The sequence below is a fragment of the Eschscholzia californica genome, unplaced genomic scaffold (genome assembly GCF_041429995.1).
Source record: "Eschscholzia californica isolate CP2 unplaced genomic scaffold, dmEscCali1.0.p SCAF_2, whole genome shotgun sequence".
NCBI lineage: Eukaryota > Viridiplantae > Streptophyta > Magnoliopsida > Ranunculales > Papaveraceae > Eschscholzia > Eschscholzia californica.
In genome coordinates this window covers 66,892,519-66,910,556 of record NW_028238309.1, presented here as the reverse complement: position 1 = coordinate 66,910,556, position 18,038 = coordinate 66,892,519, and the positions used below count along the sequence as shown (strand labels likewise).

The following is an 18,038-nucleotide window of genomic DNA, read 5'->3' as shown; positions in this document are numbered from 1 at the left end:
GTCCAATCATGAGATAAGATACCATTTTTCCATAGTATGAGGCAGGCGTACAGATTCAATAAGGACATGGGTCAAATAAGAGAATGATATGGATCAAACGGATAAAGAAGGGTATGATCATGAACTCCATCTTTCCATAGGTAGGTTAATTTATTTAGAGATTGATATAACAAAGAAGATGGTGATTTCTTTTCTCTTTTCAATTATTAATAATGGGGCAAATAAGAGACTGACATGGATAAAGAAGGGTATGATAAGGAAGTCCATTGCCATTAGTTTTCATCGATTCTCTCTCTACAAATCAATTTGGGGAAGATGATGGACAAATGGTTTGGGATTTAGAGATCAAACCGACTGGATTTAGAGAAGAAGCCGGCCGGATTCAACCCTAATATCTCCCTCTATCTGTTAATTCAACCCTAGTCTCTCTCCTTTTTTGAAGAAACACTCTCTTGCTCCTGGAGATAGATTTGGGGAAATAATATGATTTGGGTGAAATAACAAGTTGGGCCATTCGGGGACGTGATTTTTTAAAGGCACACCTTGTTTTCTCCTTACCCAATCAAACACTAAAAACTTGATTCACATAAGAAAGAAAGTGACTTTCTTACCCATAAGAAAGAAAGTGACTTTCTTACCCATCAATTCTCACGTATCAAACGGACCCTTAGATTGTTATGGCTCCAAGAAAGTATACATGTGGTTTTGAAAAAAGAAATAAAAAGAAATTAGATCAAGATTTGATTAAATCACAAGCAGGAGCTATGGATAAATTCGTGAAGAAAAAACAATCGGAAACTAGTAACCAAAATGAAGTGTTTTTTTTTTTGTTGAAACAGTATCTCTTATATTAAGAAACTAAAACATTCTTACAATATAGATTAACAAGGAAATAAGGAACAACTTGCCAAGTCTTCGTTCTATTCTTTAACCTGGACCATTTTGCTAGCTTGTCTGCAGGAGCATTGCATTTCCTGATCGTGTGTTTGAATTGGACCTGTTGCAGCCTCTTTTTAACTTCATGGATTTTTTGGATGTGTATTTTGGTTTGCCATTGAATTCCTTGATTGCCATTCTTTAAGTGATTGATGATATTGATGTTGTCACTCTCGATGATGATGGTTTTATATTGTTTTGCTTCTCCCCATAGCAGTCCATTTAGGATAACTATGGCTTCACTTTCCTCACTGGTTCGACTTCTGATAGTAGTTGCGTGGGCTTCAATGAATTTTGAATTCGAATCGTGTATAATTAGACTGGTACCTGCTACAGATTCAACATTTATAAAGGAAACATCTACATTTATTTTTAGACAGGACTTTTCTGGAGGTTGCCAATTCTGTAGAGGGATAGATTTCTTGTTTTTCGGAGGTGGAATTGTTTTCGGGAAGTTTATAATCATATTTATAACAGTAGTGATAGAGTTGATTTCATGTTGGAAGCAGTGGTCACATCTGGTTTTCCATATTATCCATAAGATGGTAGCATAATGAATGTTACTTTCCGTTTTACTATTGTTTATAGAATTCTCCCAAGAGAAGATCCATTCCGACACAGAGGTAATATTGATAGAGATGATATTGAAATAGAACCACACGTTTCTAGCTAAAGGGCAATGTAGAAGAGCATGTTCCATGGATTCAATCTCATTACAGTTGGGGCAAGTCTGATTATTGTCAATATATTGACCTATTCTCGCTCTCACCGGGAGAGCGTTAGAGCAAATTTTCCAGATGAAAATTTGAATTCTAGGCACAGTAGGGATTGACCAAATAAAATTCCAATTGGGTGACTGGGTCATAGGAGAGTTCATACTGATACAAAGATGATTATACATAGATTTAACCGTGAACTTACCTGATTCTGTAAGGATCCATTTCCTTTGATCTTCACCATCTTCATTAAGCGGTATAGTTTTAATAAGGTTCTTGGTAGCTTCATCGAAATGATTATTCAGTAAGTCCTCATTCCATTCATTATTCGAGATCAGCTGAGAGACCTTAGAAAGGTTAGAAAGTTGATTAATGCGTGGAGGGTTGTTGATAGAGGGGATCCACTTATCTTCCCAAATATTAATCTTATCTCCCTTGTTAACTTCCCAAGTAGTGAACTCATCAATGTTATTAAGGTGCTTTCTGATGGTTTTCCATTGCCAAGAGTGATGAGATTTAGCAGGGCCAGGACTCTCCGAGTGTGGGAAATATTTAGCTTTTAAAAATTGGACCCAAATTGCTTGAGGTTCAGATTTGATTCTCCAGGCTAACTTACTTAACATAGCTATATTATCAAGTTCTGTTCTATGAATACCAAGACCACCCATGTACTTCGGGAGACAAATAGCGGACCAGGATTTGGTACATATGCCTCTAGACCTACCCCACCAGAACGACTTTTGGACAGTCGAAATGCATTTGCTTGTGCCTTTGGGAATGGCACAGCATTGCATCTGGTATCGGGGTACAGTCGCAGCTATTGCCGAAATGACAACAGTGCGCCCAGCTTGAGAAAGGAATGAGTGGTTCCATTTCTCTAGTTTGTTCTTAATCTGATGGATGATGTCATTGAAAACCTTCTTCTTCTGAGCCCCAATGAAGAGTTGCGCTCCCAAGTATTTTTCAGAGGTGGAGGCATATTTGACTTTGAGAGATCTCATGATGATACGCTTGAATTTGGGATGAGAGTTCTTGGAATAAAAAATATTGGATTTGTTATAGTTGATCATTTGACCAGAAGAGTCACAAAAGGTATTGAGAATGGCTTTGAGGGTGTGAATATTGTCGAGAATGTTTCTACCAAAGATGATGCAATCATCCGCAAAGAGGAGGTGAGAGATAACTAGGTCAGGGTTGTTGGTGGGGAAACCTTTGAACTTGCCAGTATCATGATCAACTTCTATAAGACGACTAAGGCCCTCCATGGCTAGGGTGAAAAGAAACGGAGATAGCGGATCGCCCTGTCTGATACCTCTGGTAGGGAAAAACGTGTCACCAGGGCGACCATTGACAAGCACAACCATGGAGGAGGTAGAGATGCAGGTGTTGATCATCTTAATCCAGTGATCAGAGTAGCCTAGCTTAGCCATGATATCAGTCAGAAAATTCCACTCTATCCTATCAAATGCTTTGGACATGTCAAGCTTCAGACCAAAATACCCTGTCGCTCCTTTCATCTTCTTGAAAGAATGAATAATCTCTTGGCCAATGATGATGTTGTCCGAAATCTGTCTACCAGGGACGTAAGCGGCTTGGAAAGGGGTAATAGTAGGAGATAAAGTATATTTAAGTCTATCAGCCAGAATTTTAGTAATAATCTTATAAGTGGTATTAAGAAGGCTGATTGGTCTATAGTCGGCCGGGGATTGCGGGGTAGCTGTTTTCGGGATAAGACAAATGTGAATGTGATTGGCTTCCGGAGGCAAATCTGCTGAGATGAAGAAGTTATGGACTAAATTATGTATATCCGGGTTAATCGTGTCCCAGTTAGATTAAAAAAAGAAAGAGGGGTAACCGTCGGGCCCAGGGGCCGCTTCTTTCTTAAGACCCTTAATATTGTGACTGATGTTGAGAATGTGATTGATGATGATACAATAGTTAATATAAGGTGTATTTGGAAATTAGATGTTTCTTATGGGGGTTGAACTACAAATACTAAGGTTTGGTGGATTGAAATTTGAACCAAAGTGAAAGTGGCATTGCTGGGCACGTGAAGGAGTAATTATAGCAGCCATGACATCATCAACTAATTGGTGCCAATATATTATGTGGGTCCCTCGTAAGTGCTTAAGTGAAATTAAAGGATCTTCTCTGTTTCTGGCTCGAGAACGGTGTGGGAATTCAAGTATTGCGGTGCTTATAGCATTAGTTTTGGAACGCCTCTAGTGACTGGACGGTAGAAAGTCGGTGGACAATAAGCTGAGTCGACCCTTTATATTTCCAAAAGTTATTGGTTTCTATTTTCAAAGAGTCTCAATTGTTAAAAGTTTCCTAATCATTGGCTGCTTCAACATTATATAAGGAGAACCAACTCAAGATCAAAAGACACAACTCCACACACCAACATTGAGTGCAAATTTAGAGGAGCAACACAAGAGACTCATTAGTCTCTTTTGGGGTATATATTTGGGAGATTCAAGGGCTATATCGAAGACAAGTTTTGAAGAAAGACGGGAGTAACGGGCTTCAGCAAATATCAATTCGGTTTTATCTTTTTCTCCCTTCTCTTTTCTTTTACTTGTTTATTATTAATTGAAAAATGTATTTAATATCCATGGGTTTCTAACTCTTTCGCTAAGATAGAGGATGAAACTGTGAAAAGGTAAAACCTCGATGAATAGAAGAACACACACTAAAATAAAGAACACAATGGTTTACGTGGTTCGGTCGGAGGATCACGACCTACATCCACGGAGAAAGCCATGAATGGCTGGATTATATTATTTCCACAATTGTGGGATTGATTGGTTACAGACTCGAAGACTCAATGCAACTCAATTCAATGTAAAATACATAGAGGCCACTTCTATTTATAGAGTGATTTGGGTATCTTGTTTCTCTAGGACTCTATCTAGGATAAGTATAAATAATATCTTCATATATCTTGGACGGTTGATACGGATCTCGATTCATCTCTATCTTTATACTCTAACACTCCCCCTCAAGTTGGAAGCGGAACTTGTGAAGTTTCCAACTTGAAAAATGAACTTGGAAAAGATGGATGTTGCTCGCATACGATATGATTCAAACTTGAACTTCCACGTAGACTAATTTTGTTTAATGTCGAACAATTTTCAATGGTGCTGAATTCTTTGTCTGCAACTTGAACTTGTAATCGCACATAAACTTGATATAATATTTTTGTCTTTCGTAAGCTTGAATCTCATTCTTTTCTTCTTTGATTTCTTTCTTTCTCGAGTTCGAATAAAATTTGGTGAGAGGAGGTCAGCTTCAAATTTATCAACAAACTAAGGAGGAAACGGTCTGTATGTAGTTGATGATGGAAGAGAGGAACTGGTGGACGTAATCGATTCATCTCGAGGATCCATGAAGAGGATGATGAAGATATAGTGTCACAAAAGGAAAAGGGTGACATAAATATTGTGTCACAAATAGTTGGATATAAGGGACAAAAGTAATCCGTCGCAAAAGGAAATTTCCAACAGTAAATAACTGTGGCAAACGGATGTCACAAAACAGAGAAGCTGTCACAAATAAAATTGTGGAAATTAAGACCTCTAGCAAAATAACTAGGGTTTCCCGAAATCATGATTTCCCAAACTCGATTTAGGGTTGATGTCAAATAATAGAAATCACATGTAATGTGTATTAGACCCTAATCGATGATTTGTATGGACCATATGAATCGGACTCGGCCAAGATCAACCGGGGGTGATCGGTTTGTAGAGAGAGAGTGATCGGAAGTTATCACAATGGATTCGTCACCAACTTGAAAGGAAAATCGTTGATGGGTTGGCGATATGATCGTGTTGAGATCATTGCTAATGATGAAGGAAACATAACCTCTCCATCTTATGTTGGTCCTGGTGATAAGACCATGAATGTTGTCACTTACAAGGTTGAAGAGAAGCAATTTGCTGCCGAGGAGATCTTTCCATGGTCTAGATTAAAATAAGCAAGCACGTCTGATAATGAAGAAGTGGTTTGATTACCATCACATAGTTTAGAGTTCTTTAACAACTTTGAATGAATTGAGGTTAAAGAAGGATGGTGGTTGTTCAATACTTGAATGCATATAAAAGATTGAATCTGACAAAGAATCCACGTATGTATGCATTCTATGTTAAAGTTTATGGAAATCAACCCAAAGAAGAAATATAAATCTCTTTATTAGTATAATCCATTAGATGAGGAACTAGGATTTCAAAGAAGAAGTGGTACTAGAGAATTTCATTCGTTTTGCTTGAAGTGGAATGTCGACATAGAGAAAGAGGAAAGTAACCTTATTCGACATCGTGGATGAGACATCTGTGTCTGCTAAACTCGCAAAGATGAACAGTGGAGGTATAAACCTCTTTACGTGTTGATGGATTGGGTCAGAATCCGCTTATCAACATGTGGAATGCTGGAATGTGAGGCCATACTCACAGAGGTACTTTGGTATTCTTGAGAAGCCAAAAAACCCTTCCTGTTTGCTTGCAGAAAGAACACAATAGTGAAGAATATCTTGGAGATTTTGACAGAGTAACTTCAAATATCTAGTGAATTATGAAAATGATCGAAAAACACAAGATTATCTTGGATATAATTTCTTCTTGAAAATCCATAAGAAGATGATCGAAAAACACAAGATAATCTTGGATATTTGAAAATAATCAGCTAAGAGATTGATCGATTATCATTTACAACGATTAAAAAATTGTGGAATGCGGAAGCGAGATATGAAACAGGACTGAAACGAAACCCGCTCTGATGCCATGTGAAAAGGTAAAACCTCGATGAATAGAAGAACACACACTAAAATAAAGAACGCAATGGTTTACGTGGTTCGGTCGGAGGATCACGACCTACATCCACGGAGAAAGCCATGAATGACTGGATTATATTATTTCCACAATTGTGGGATTGATTGGTTACAGACTCGAAGACTCAATGCAACTCAATTCAATGTAAAATACATAGAGGTCACTTCTATTTATAGAGTGATTTTGGTATTTCTCTAGGACTCTATCTAGGATAAGTATAAATAATATCTTCATATATCTTGGACGGTTGATACGGATATCTACGGATCTCGATTCATCTCGATCTTTATACTCTAACAGAAACCGTAATATGAGTATTTGAATTTTAGTAGCATATTTGTTTTATCATCTCTGGTTAATGTGTTTTAATGTTTTGAATTAATTGTACTTCGGTTAGCTTAAGAAACTAACAACCTGGTTCCTAATTGCATGATATTTTAAGTGAAGTGGGTTATGGGTTTAGTTAATTGTGAAAAATTCTTTATTGTTTAATCCTCCGAAAATTGGAGATTGATTTCCACCAATTTTTGAGTTATCAAAGAGGGATAATAATTTGAATTAGATATTAGAATCTAATATGATTGTTAATGGTGAATTCCAATATCTTAGATTTACAACCTAATAGTTTTCCAACAATTTTATCTTGTTTCTTTAGTTTTATTTTTTAAGTCTTCAGATAATTTCTCAAAAAAACCCAACTATTATCTTTCCTAGTTTACTAGTTAATTTTAGGTTTAGGTTTGATTCCAAACAAATCCTCGTGGGATCGACTTCGTAATACATACCCTATTCACATACGGTTCGTGCACTTGCGAGTTTTAATTTGATCTAGTTAGCCTAGTATTTAGGTTCACTAATTTTTATTTATACAAGCACCTTCTACCCGATATATTTTGTGATGATTTTGTTGTGGAGTTGGGCAACCTAGTTGGAGTGGTTGGGACTCTGCTAGTTCAGTTTATTAGATCTCCGACGGTAGAAGACTCCCCTTTTTTTCTTTTTCATGTCTTTATGTTTCTAACTTTATTTGAAATTTTGGTTGAAATGCTATAGGATGGCAGGTTTTAACTGCATACCTCAAAATGTAAAAAGTTTCACCATTTATTTTTCCACATGATGTTGTTCAAGTTGCATACCTCAAAATGTAAAAAGTTTCACCATTTATTTCATACAAGATTTTATTTTCTTTGCCCTATCAACGTTCATGCTACATATGTTATGAATCAAAGCTTTGCACATGTGATTGCTATATCTGAAAATTTTTTGGTTGGTCTTGTTTTATAGGAGTACCTCTTTAATCTTGATATTAAACAGTTGGAGAAAATTACAACTCCAAATATCGACATTACATAATCTTTAATTTCAAAAAATCATAATAGTGTGTTTGGTTGCAGGATTCCTAAGTAGGATTCCTATCAAAAGTGGAATTTGGTAGGAATCATGAATCCTTGGTCTGTTTGGCTACCAAGAATCCTATGACTCTTGAATCCAAAGGATTCCTAATTCCAAAATTTGTATTGGACCCAAATCCCACCCTACCCCCTAGGATTTGTTAGGATTTTGGATTAATGAGCCTAAATTTCAAACTTAAAATCAACAAAAAAATATTTCCTTCTACAAAATTATTATTTTTTTTTCAAAATTATTGTTTTTTTCAAAAATCATATTTTTTCTAAAGACGTTTAAAAATACTCAAATAATAATAAATCATAGGATTCTTAGTTGCCAAACAAGCCAATAACTATTACTTGGATTCATGAATCCGTGGAATCATGAATCCCAAGGACTCATGAATCCGCGGATTCATGATTCCGCCATCCAAACACACCATAAGAGTTTTCTTTCCAAATATTCCTTGGGACTGAGTTTTATTACAAATGACCTTTTTAATTGTCCAATACTATTTTTCGTCTATTTGGTTATTTTAATGGAAGTTGTAATGTTGTTCGCAAACACGTATATATGTAGTAGCAAAAACTGTTCAGATTTTCATAATTTTCACTTTGTGACAAAATTGACTTTGTGAATCTTGAGCGATTATGAATTTTATGTGAACTAAGTTTAAATACAAATTAAGTTTGAGTTAGATGAACCGCAATGTAACAATTATGACATATAAATTGTAGCAATATAGCTAGTGGGGTTGTAGTGAGATGGTGAGACTCATAAATTTGTAAGGAACTTCTGGCGACACAAATTCATATCCACACGTAAATTTGGTTATGATACAGAGAAAAAGAGACTTGTACAGACTTATCATAAAATCATTGCATTCCAAATTTTCATTTTTTGGGCATGCGAGAGAAAAAGTGCCACTTTCACTTGAATTATATCATTGGCCTCCAATGAAGTTTTACTACGCTCATGCAGGCTTCAATATCTTTCCACAATCCTTCACATGTTTTTTTGTTACACATAGAAAATAAACTTTTACCTACTTTTTTTTGTGAAAGAACTTTTACCTACTTATCCATTATTGCTATCCAAATTTTCATTCATTCGGGCATACAACATAAAAGGTGTTACTGTCGCTATCTTTCCACAATCCTTCACATGTTACACATATAAAACAGACTTATACAGACTTTACATGAATGAGCTATCCATAACCACAATCAAAGTTTTCACCTATTTGGACATACAAGAAAAAAGTATTACTTTCCCTTGATTCCTTGAATGATATTTTACTATGCTCACAGGTGAGACTCACTATCTTTCCACATTCTTCACATGTTACCCAAAAAAAAAAAAGACTTTCACAAACTTATCATAAATTCTTTCAACAAAACAAAAAACTTATCCTAGGGGCCTTTAGAATCTTTCAAATTCAAGCTTTGTTTATATGGTTGTTAGATATTAACATCCTTCAATGTTTATTGGAATGTCTTTTGTTTTATTTGAAAATGTTATATCGAACTACTCTCAAAGGCTTGGGACCGGTTAAGACAAACAATATAGAGGAAAGGAATCACTAGCTTGGGACCGGTGAAGACAAACAATATAGAGGAAAGGAACCACTATTTTCCAAATGAACAAACAGAAAACTCACTAGCCCTAGGTTTAAGGTGTCATATTTCAACAACTGTCATAAGTTTGTATAGCGGAGTCGAACAGAGAATCATAGAATTGAAATTATAAAAAGTATTTTGTTTAGATCCTCTTGAAGACCATGCACATCACATAATCAAATAAAGTTAGACGTTCTAATTGTGAGTGTTGTACTCAATATTGCCGAATTTAAAATTATTTGAGACGTAATAGAAATAAAGTCATACCAAAGTAATGACAGAGATTTTGACAAACGAGTAATTTCTCAGTCTTTGCCAAATAGTAAATACCCGATTGATGAATCCCATGTCACCTTCTAGATGACTAGATCGACAATAGTATTTAGGGATGGTATATTCAACTATCCAAGTCAAGATGGATACTATATGTACATTTTAAAAAAAGAAAAAATTTCTAGGAAAGCAAAAAAAGTTGACACAACAAGTCAATAAAACGCCCTTCATCAAAAAAAAAAGTCAATAAAACGAGGGTGGTTAATAGAGAGGGTCTTAAACGAAGTCAAAATAGTCTCGAAGCAACAACAAGGTATTTGCGTAATTAATTTAGTAATCGAGGTTATTTCAAAATCGTACACATGTATATATTTTCTTAAATTTCCTTTGTTCTTTCTAAATTGTATTCTTTCTAAGATTTTCTATTTCCTTTATTAAGAGAACAAAAAATAGAAACTAAACAAAAACTAAAAACCAACCTCTTTATAAAGGTAGTCAAGTCTCTCTCAATCAAATTTCAACACAACAACATAGAGAAATTTTTTAGAGAGAAAATTACAGAGAAAGAGAGAATGATGGGAGGGAAGAGATTTGGGGTTTTAGCATGTGCTGAAGATTCAGAGTATATGAAGAAGAATTATGGAGGATATTTTGGAGTATTTGTAGAAATGTTAGGAGAAGAAGGGGAAAATTGGGAAGTATATAGAGTTTCAATTGACGAATTCCCCGACGATAAAGAAATTGAATTGTTTGATGGATTTGTAATTACTGGTAGTTGTAGTGATGCTCATGGAAATGACGCGTGGATTTGTAAACTTGTTAATCTTTTGAAGAAATTGGATTCCATGAAGAAACAAATTCTTGGTATTTGTTTCGGTCATCAAGTGATGTTTTCTCACTCTTTCTCTATTTCTCTTCATGTGTCATAGTTTTTTTAATTGTTTTCTATTTCCGTTCTATTTCTTTTTGTTGGATGAAAAAAGAGAAGTAATAAGTGAGAGGGAAGTTATTTTTGGACCACTTTAGAAAGTAATGTAATGGTAGTGGGGGTAGAAAACAATTGCGGACTACACGTCGTGTAAAATTTGGGTCTAAAATAAAATTAGCTGACAAAGTGACTTCTTGTTTGTCCTTGGATACAATAAGGCCTTTCCGTCTTTTCTAAATTTGTTTTAGAGGACAATTAAGAACACATTAGGTAGACGTTAACAAGTACGAGCATACTCTCTCTCACGTGAGAAAACAAATTTGATATAACACAATTGTTAACTACATTTCCCTTATATGTAATAGAAATATATATATATATCTGTAGAAGATGTTTGTACTCGGGTCAAGACAAAATCATGTTTATTGATTGGGTTAAAATTGTCGAGCTTATTAAGTTATGCCAAGTGTTTGTATGTTTGTACTATTTGTACTTTTGGACAAAATAATTTTTTTGGCTACATAACCAAAAATTATGAATTTTAAATAACTTATATCCATGAAGATATGAGAAGCATTATTAAAAAATATATATATATATTTTACAGCTAAGATATTGAGGAAAATTTGAGAGAGATCTCTACAAAAATTATATTTTAGTTCAAATTATTAATAGAAGTTTTGTCGATTATTCTCTCAGATATTAAGTCGTGCTATTGGAGGAAAGACGGGAAGATCAGAATCAGGGTGGGATATAGGCTTAACTACCATCAATCTTTCTTCATCTAACAACGCATTGATTTCTCTCAAATTACCTTCAATGCTTTCTATTATTGAATTCCACCGTGACGAGGTCAGTTTTTTTTTCAAATTTTTTCAAATTAGAAGTAACATGTGGCACATGACATCTTAGAGTAGCTAATTGAGCAACTATATAGATATCATTACCGATATCTTGTCAATAGAAAAAGTCATCATCGATATTAAGAAAAATATGTTTGTTTTCTTGATAGGTGAGGGAATTGCCACCGGCAGCCGAAGTGATGGCATGGTCGAATAAGACCGGGATCGAAATGTTTCGATATGGAGATCACATCATGGGTATCCAAGGCCATCCGGAGTATACAAAAGAAATACTCTATCACTTATTGGATCGTCTCCTCCAACGCAATCTCATTCAAGACTTTCATGTTGAAAAGGCGAAGGCAAGTATAGAGACAAGTGAACCGGATAGAGAAGCATTGAAGAGATTATGTAGAAACTTTTTCAAGGGTCATTTAATTACGCAAACTACCAAACAACATTAACATTTGAAAATGATATAACTATTGGGAAAGATTTTCCTCTTTTTTTATTTCCTTTTTCGTTTCTTCCCCTCTTTCTCTCTTTTATTGTTGTTTCGTTCTGGCTGTGGTGGTAGATTTGTTGATTCAATGGTGGTGTTTTAGTAGAGGTGTTTTATGAGATGGTGGTGGTGGAGTTGTTGTTTCAACGGTGGTGGTGGAGTTGTTGTTATATGAGATGGTGGTGGGGTGTTGTTTTCTCCTGGTCTGGTTCCAGTCTCTCTCTAGTTTTTGAACCGTACCTGTTATGAAAATTTCTGATTCCAGAATTTAAATTCTTGACATTCGATTGATGCTAATTTTACTTCTATCTCATCGGAACTTCAAATATGCCCGAAAATCATCAAAACCCATTTCAAATAATCTTTAAAACTTATGAGAATTTGTCAAAGTGCATTCAAACTCATTTTTCACCACTCTTTCCAAGTTCATCTTCTTCCCCATCATCGTCCCAATCGGCTCCCTTAGATGGAAAACTGATTTTTTCTCAACCCAATATAGAGAACTTCTCAAAGGTGCATCCTTTACCTTTTTTTTTTCTCTATTTGATTGTTGCACGTAACTTGTTTGACAAAAATACTGTCTTGAGAGTGTTGCTAGTTGCCTTACTCATTTGGTTCTTTTCTAATGGATGGATGGTGGTGTGGAAACTGATTCAGTATTAGGACAGAAATCTTGAAATTCCTTCTCCGTTAACGCCTCAAAATTACATCTTCTAGTATCCCAACATCAGTTGATCCTTATACACTTCAAATCCGACCGACATGTATCAGTCTTGCATAAATCTCTGCATTTGAGCAATACTTTCTCCCACTTCTGTGAAGCAATTAGCCTAGCATGCGGCGATAATATCTTTCAATATTGTCTACTCCTCAAAGTTAGACATCATAGAAGTTGGATCAGAATCAAAGATCGATCCAGTTAGTGATGCGGCGCAAGGGAGAATAAAGAGTTACTAGTTTTCTATTTACTTAGTACAATAAAGGTTAAGTTTCTTTGTTGGTCTTTAGGGCATGTTTTGTTGGTCTTTAGAACCTTTTGTTATTTTCGTTTTTTATTCAGGACTGAGTGTTTTGATCATAGACCACTACTGGAAGTTTCTTCATCAACTTACAACTCTCTCTACCGATGTACCAGAACTAGAGGCACTAACCGGAGATCTGCACGCCGACGGCTGACGGCGAGAAGAGAAAAAGGTGAAAAAAGCATTGGTTATAAAACTACCCTTAGTTGGTTAGTGGCGGCAGCACCAGATGTAGCCCACCAGTTAGATCAGGCAGCTCTAGAGGCACCCAAGTGGGCATAACTTGTCTTGTTTGTCCGGTTTTGATACTGTCTTTGTTATTTTAAACTTCATGGTGTGATTCTCATTAGCCTTTTAGCCTTTCAATGAAGTTTGATTTCCAAAAAAAAAAACAAAAAAGATAAGCATTTCAAGTCCCTAAAACAAAATTATGAAATTGCTAAGCCTACGATGTTGGTGACTAAGATGATGATGAAGAACTTTATTTTAATTATTTTCCTTCATAATTTCTTCTTATCAATGTTGTTATTATTAGTTATGGTATTGAATTTGACAATATTCAGATATCCACAAAAGAATTGCTTGAATGAGAGGTTTGGGAAAGTATATTTTGAACAAAGAATTTTCATTGAAGTGGTTACACTTTAGAATATATTCCTCTCTGATCATTGTTTTTTTTTTTTTTTTTTTTTTTTGGAATCTGATAACTTCATTGATTAGGCAAAGCCAAGATGGATTACAATAAGAAGTTAAAAGAAAAAAGAAAGCACAAAGAAAATAATCCCATGCCTACTACATATGAAGAAGACAATAGTTTCTGTGTGTCTTTAGTGGTTTCCCCACTTTCATGAGTACATGACCCATTTCCACCACTTCCTCCATTGGTTCAAGTAGTTAAGTAACTAACTTTGAGTGGGTCAAAGCTTGTAACCGTTTCCCCACTAACTTTGAGTGGGTCAAAGCTTGTAACCGTTTCCCCACCACAAACTGGATTGATCGGAGAACCTCCATTGGCCGCCGGATCTGACTCCCATTGTCAAGTCAGCATCTTCCTCCATGCAACCCGAAGCTTGAGTCTCACCCCGATTTTAATTTTTGTTTTCCACAACTTCAATACTTTGATCTTCAAGAGATCCCATAGAAGAAGCAAAATCTCCCTATCTTCTCAAACCTAAGTTTAACATGATGAGTTTGAATTTGAGTAACTCCACATCTCGTGAGATTTCTCTTTAAATGAAGAGAGAAGTGAGTTGTTGAAGAAGCACCAATGAATTGTCCATGATGAAACACTTGAACCGGAAGAAATTCGAAAACAACAAAAAAGATCCTATAGATCAACTAAACAGGCCCTAAAAGACCAACAAAACAAATAACAATTTATTATAAACGAAAAGTAAAGGGATCTGGCGAAGGGAGAACCCTTCGCCGGAGAAGCAACGACGATCAAAGAGTTTTACAGAAAACGGTTATGGGAAATTAGAGAGAGAGAGAGCTCTCTGATCATTGTTGTTACCCTCTTTTACATGCAAAATTCAAGCTTTCCTTTGGCCCCCTAAAGCAATTATCCTAGGGGCAGTTAGAATCTTTTGAATTTATATTTTACGCATGAGTTGGGTTGTGTTAGAGAGAAAAGAAGACTTGTACAGATTTAACAAAATTGTCACACCTCTTAACAAAAAAAAAAAAAAACAAAATTGTCACACTCCAAATTTTCATCTATTTAGACATGCAAGAGAAATTGAATGACATTGTTGGCGCCTAATGAGGATTTACTATGCTCACATGGGACCCACTATCTTTGCACCATCACTCACACGTTACACATGAAAAAGGGACTTGTACGGATTAATCATAAGTTAGCTATCCGTCGTTACGATCAAAATTTTCATCTTTTTGGACATAAATGAACAAATGTGTTATTTTCACTTGAATAATGTTATTGTAGAGTAATAAGATTTAGTATGATCATGTGAAACTCACTGTCTTTACACCAATTCTCACGTGTTACCTTTTTTTGAATCCAGTTTCCAGTATATGTTTTACCGCTTGACACAAATCATGTTGTTTGTGATGGTTGAAGTTATTAAATATGGATCTAGCTCTGAAAATTTCAAATTATCGAAACTTGCATATCTAACTGAGAAACTAATTAACAATAAAACTAAAACAATACGGTCAATATATTGTTAACTATGAGATTTTTGTTTGTCCATTTGAGAGTATTTTCACATTCGTCATCTACAAAAAACTTTGTTTTTATTGTGTTTGGACTTTACCTTATATTAAAAAGTTTGTAGAATGGCAACCAAAAAACTGCATACTTAAAAATGTGAGAGTTTAGCTAAACACTACAAATTTTTTTTGAAAGAACATAACAATTATTTTGTACCATGTGATGAATTCATGTATTCTAGTCCCATAAAAGATACATACTGTCATTTTTTTGTCACAACTTAAACAATGCTAGGAAATTTCGTGGATGACAGAGAATTCAAGATAGACAGATGTGATTGTACAAATCTAGATGAAAATGAAAATTCATTTCGATATTGGATGGTTGATATTAGAGGATTGTGGTTAATTTGTAAAAAAATAAAACATGGATGAAGTAGTTTTATTCTCCTACAACCATATTTACATCAATGATGAAATTTTATTATTTATGTAAACTCTCAACCCCCGCATGATCTAATTCCATGATTAAGAGTGACTTTAAAAAATCAAATTAGTGATCAGAATGTAGTAAGTTTGAAAATCAGTCTTTTAATTAATACGAGATTATTTTACTCTCCACAATAAAGAAATATCATAGTATTATGGAATTAAATTAAGAATTTTGTTGGCGACTGCCATTGTTGAGAATTTAAGATGGTATATCGCTTTATTGCCATTCCATTTGCAGTATGGTGGACTATCTCGCTAAAGCTTAACCAAGTTCGATTAGATACAATGACATACTCCTTTTATGCGTTTGACGATTCGAACCCAGGGTCAAAAATAATATAGGTAAGAATATATAACAAAAGATGAACAGTCAATATTAACTAATTGAAACCAATTGACGCGGGTTCGAGCCCCATAGTCTCACATCAGTTGGTTTTTTTATTTTTTCTAGTTGAGTGTGGGATTGCTAAATCAGTCTTATCGTACGATAGGTCTAAAATCAAATTTCACACAGGAATATTTTTTTCAGACAAACAAATTAGGTGAGTAAACTTCTTTGATTAATCCTCCTTTGTATACTTCTTCTGTGTCGGCGGGTCGCTAAATTTTTGTAACGGGACTAATATACTAACCAAGTGGTGTGGGTTTAAGTCCCATAATATCATCCAACTAAATTAAGAATTTTGCCTGCAACTGTCGTTGTTGACAATTTAAGATGAAATACCACTTTACCGCCATTCCATTTGCTAATATGATGGAGTATCTGGCTAAAGCTTACCCAAGTTCAACCAGATGAACGTAATGGCATGCTCTGTTTATGCGTTCGAACCAATTCGCACTACAAAATTATGATGATCTCTATTGTTGTTTTTCATAGTCTTTAAATTGTCATCATGGTTCTCATAGCAATTGTTATATTTTATCTTGCTTTCAATGCAACTTATACGACCCCATCTTCATGATATAAAATAATGATGAATAAGCCCATAATGCTATTACGATACAAGGATCTTTTAAACCCCAGAAATCAAAGCAAAATTAAAAGGTAACTAGTAAGCTCAATTTTACCACGAACCCAACCACAACTTTAGATATCCTTTGTCATGGAAGGCTATATTTGTAAAGTTGACAACCAATTTAAGTGAATTAATCTTCCTTTAGATATTTCTTTTGTGTCCCTTTTTGTTGTTTACAAAGTGGATAATAAGATAAAATCCTGCTAAGGAAAAAATATAAAGAGAGACCTCTGTAGAAATATCACAATGGTAGTTCTAAACATGTCCAATAATCTATTATATAAAACAGAAGGGAAAACGATGACTGGGACAAACATCCTTATTTAATTATGTATATTGTTTAAGAGTCCCTCCAAAATTTAAAATATAGTCCTTCGTAGAAATAAAGTTACCTATTTAAAAAACAATAATCCTTTCCTTCTTAGAAATAAAATAACTAATTTAAGAAATCTATTATATAAAACAGAAGGGAAAACGATGACTGGGGCAAACATCCTTATTTAATTATGTATATTGTTTAAGAGTCCCTCCAAAATTTAAAATATAGTCCTTCGTAGAAATAAAGTTACCTATTTAAAAAACAATAATCCTTTCCTTCTTAGAAATATAATAGTCCTTCGTAGAAATAAAGTTACCTATTTAAAAAACAATAATCCTTTCCTTCTTAGAAATAAAATAACTAATTTAAGAAATCTATTATATAAAACAGAAGGGAAAACGATAACTGGGACAAACATCCTTATTTAATTATGTATATTGTTTAAGAGTCCCTCCAAAATTTAAAATATAGTCCTTCGTAGAAATAAAGTTACCTATTTAAAAAACAATAATCCTTTCCTTCTTAGAAATATAATAGTCCTTCGTAGAAATAAAGTTACCTATTTAAAAAACAATAATCCTTTCCTTCTTAGAAATAAAATAACTAATTTAAGAAATCTATTATATAAAACAGAAGGGAAAACGATAACTGGGACAAACATCCTTATTTAATTATGTATATTGTTTAAGAGTCCCTCCAAAATTTAAAATATAGTCCTTTATAGAAATAAAGTTACCTATTTAAAAAACAATAATCCTTTCCTTCTTAGAAATAAAATAACTAATTTAAGAAATAAAGAAACAAAATAAATTTCAAGGGTTAAAAATAGAAATTAAAATCTCTCTCTCAATAAAATATTAACTAATTTAAGATAAAAGAAACAAAAAAGTAATACAAAAAAATAATAACTCATAAAAATCTCTCTCTCAATAAAATATAACAATAAATTTCGTAACATTTGATTGATACAAGTGTTCGTGCCCTAG

General features: G+C 34.3%; 1 protein-coding gene across 1 annotated transcript; it reads left to right on the top strand.

Moving 5' to 3' along the window:
- Positions 1 to 10,209: 10,209 nt before the first annotated feature.
- Positions 10,210 to 12,308, top strand: LOC147560559 (gamma-glutamyl peptidase 5-like). The gene is made up of 3 exons (XM_086662730.1): positions 10,210 to 10,643; positions 11,387 to 11,539; positions 11,700 to 12,308. The coding sequence occupies exons 1-3, from the start codon at positions 10,332 to 10,334 to the stop codon at positions 11,991 to 11,993; spliced, it is 759 nt and encodes a 252-aa protein (XP_086518856.1). The 5' UTR covers positions 10,210 to 10,331; the 3' UTR covers positions 11,994 to 12,308.
- Positions 12,309 to 18,038: the final 5,730 nt, after the last annotated feature.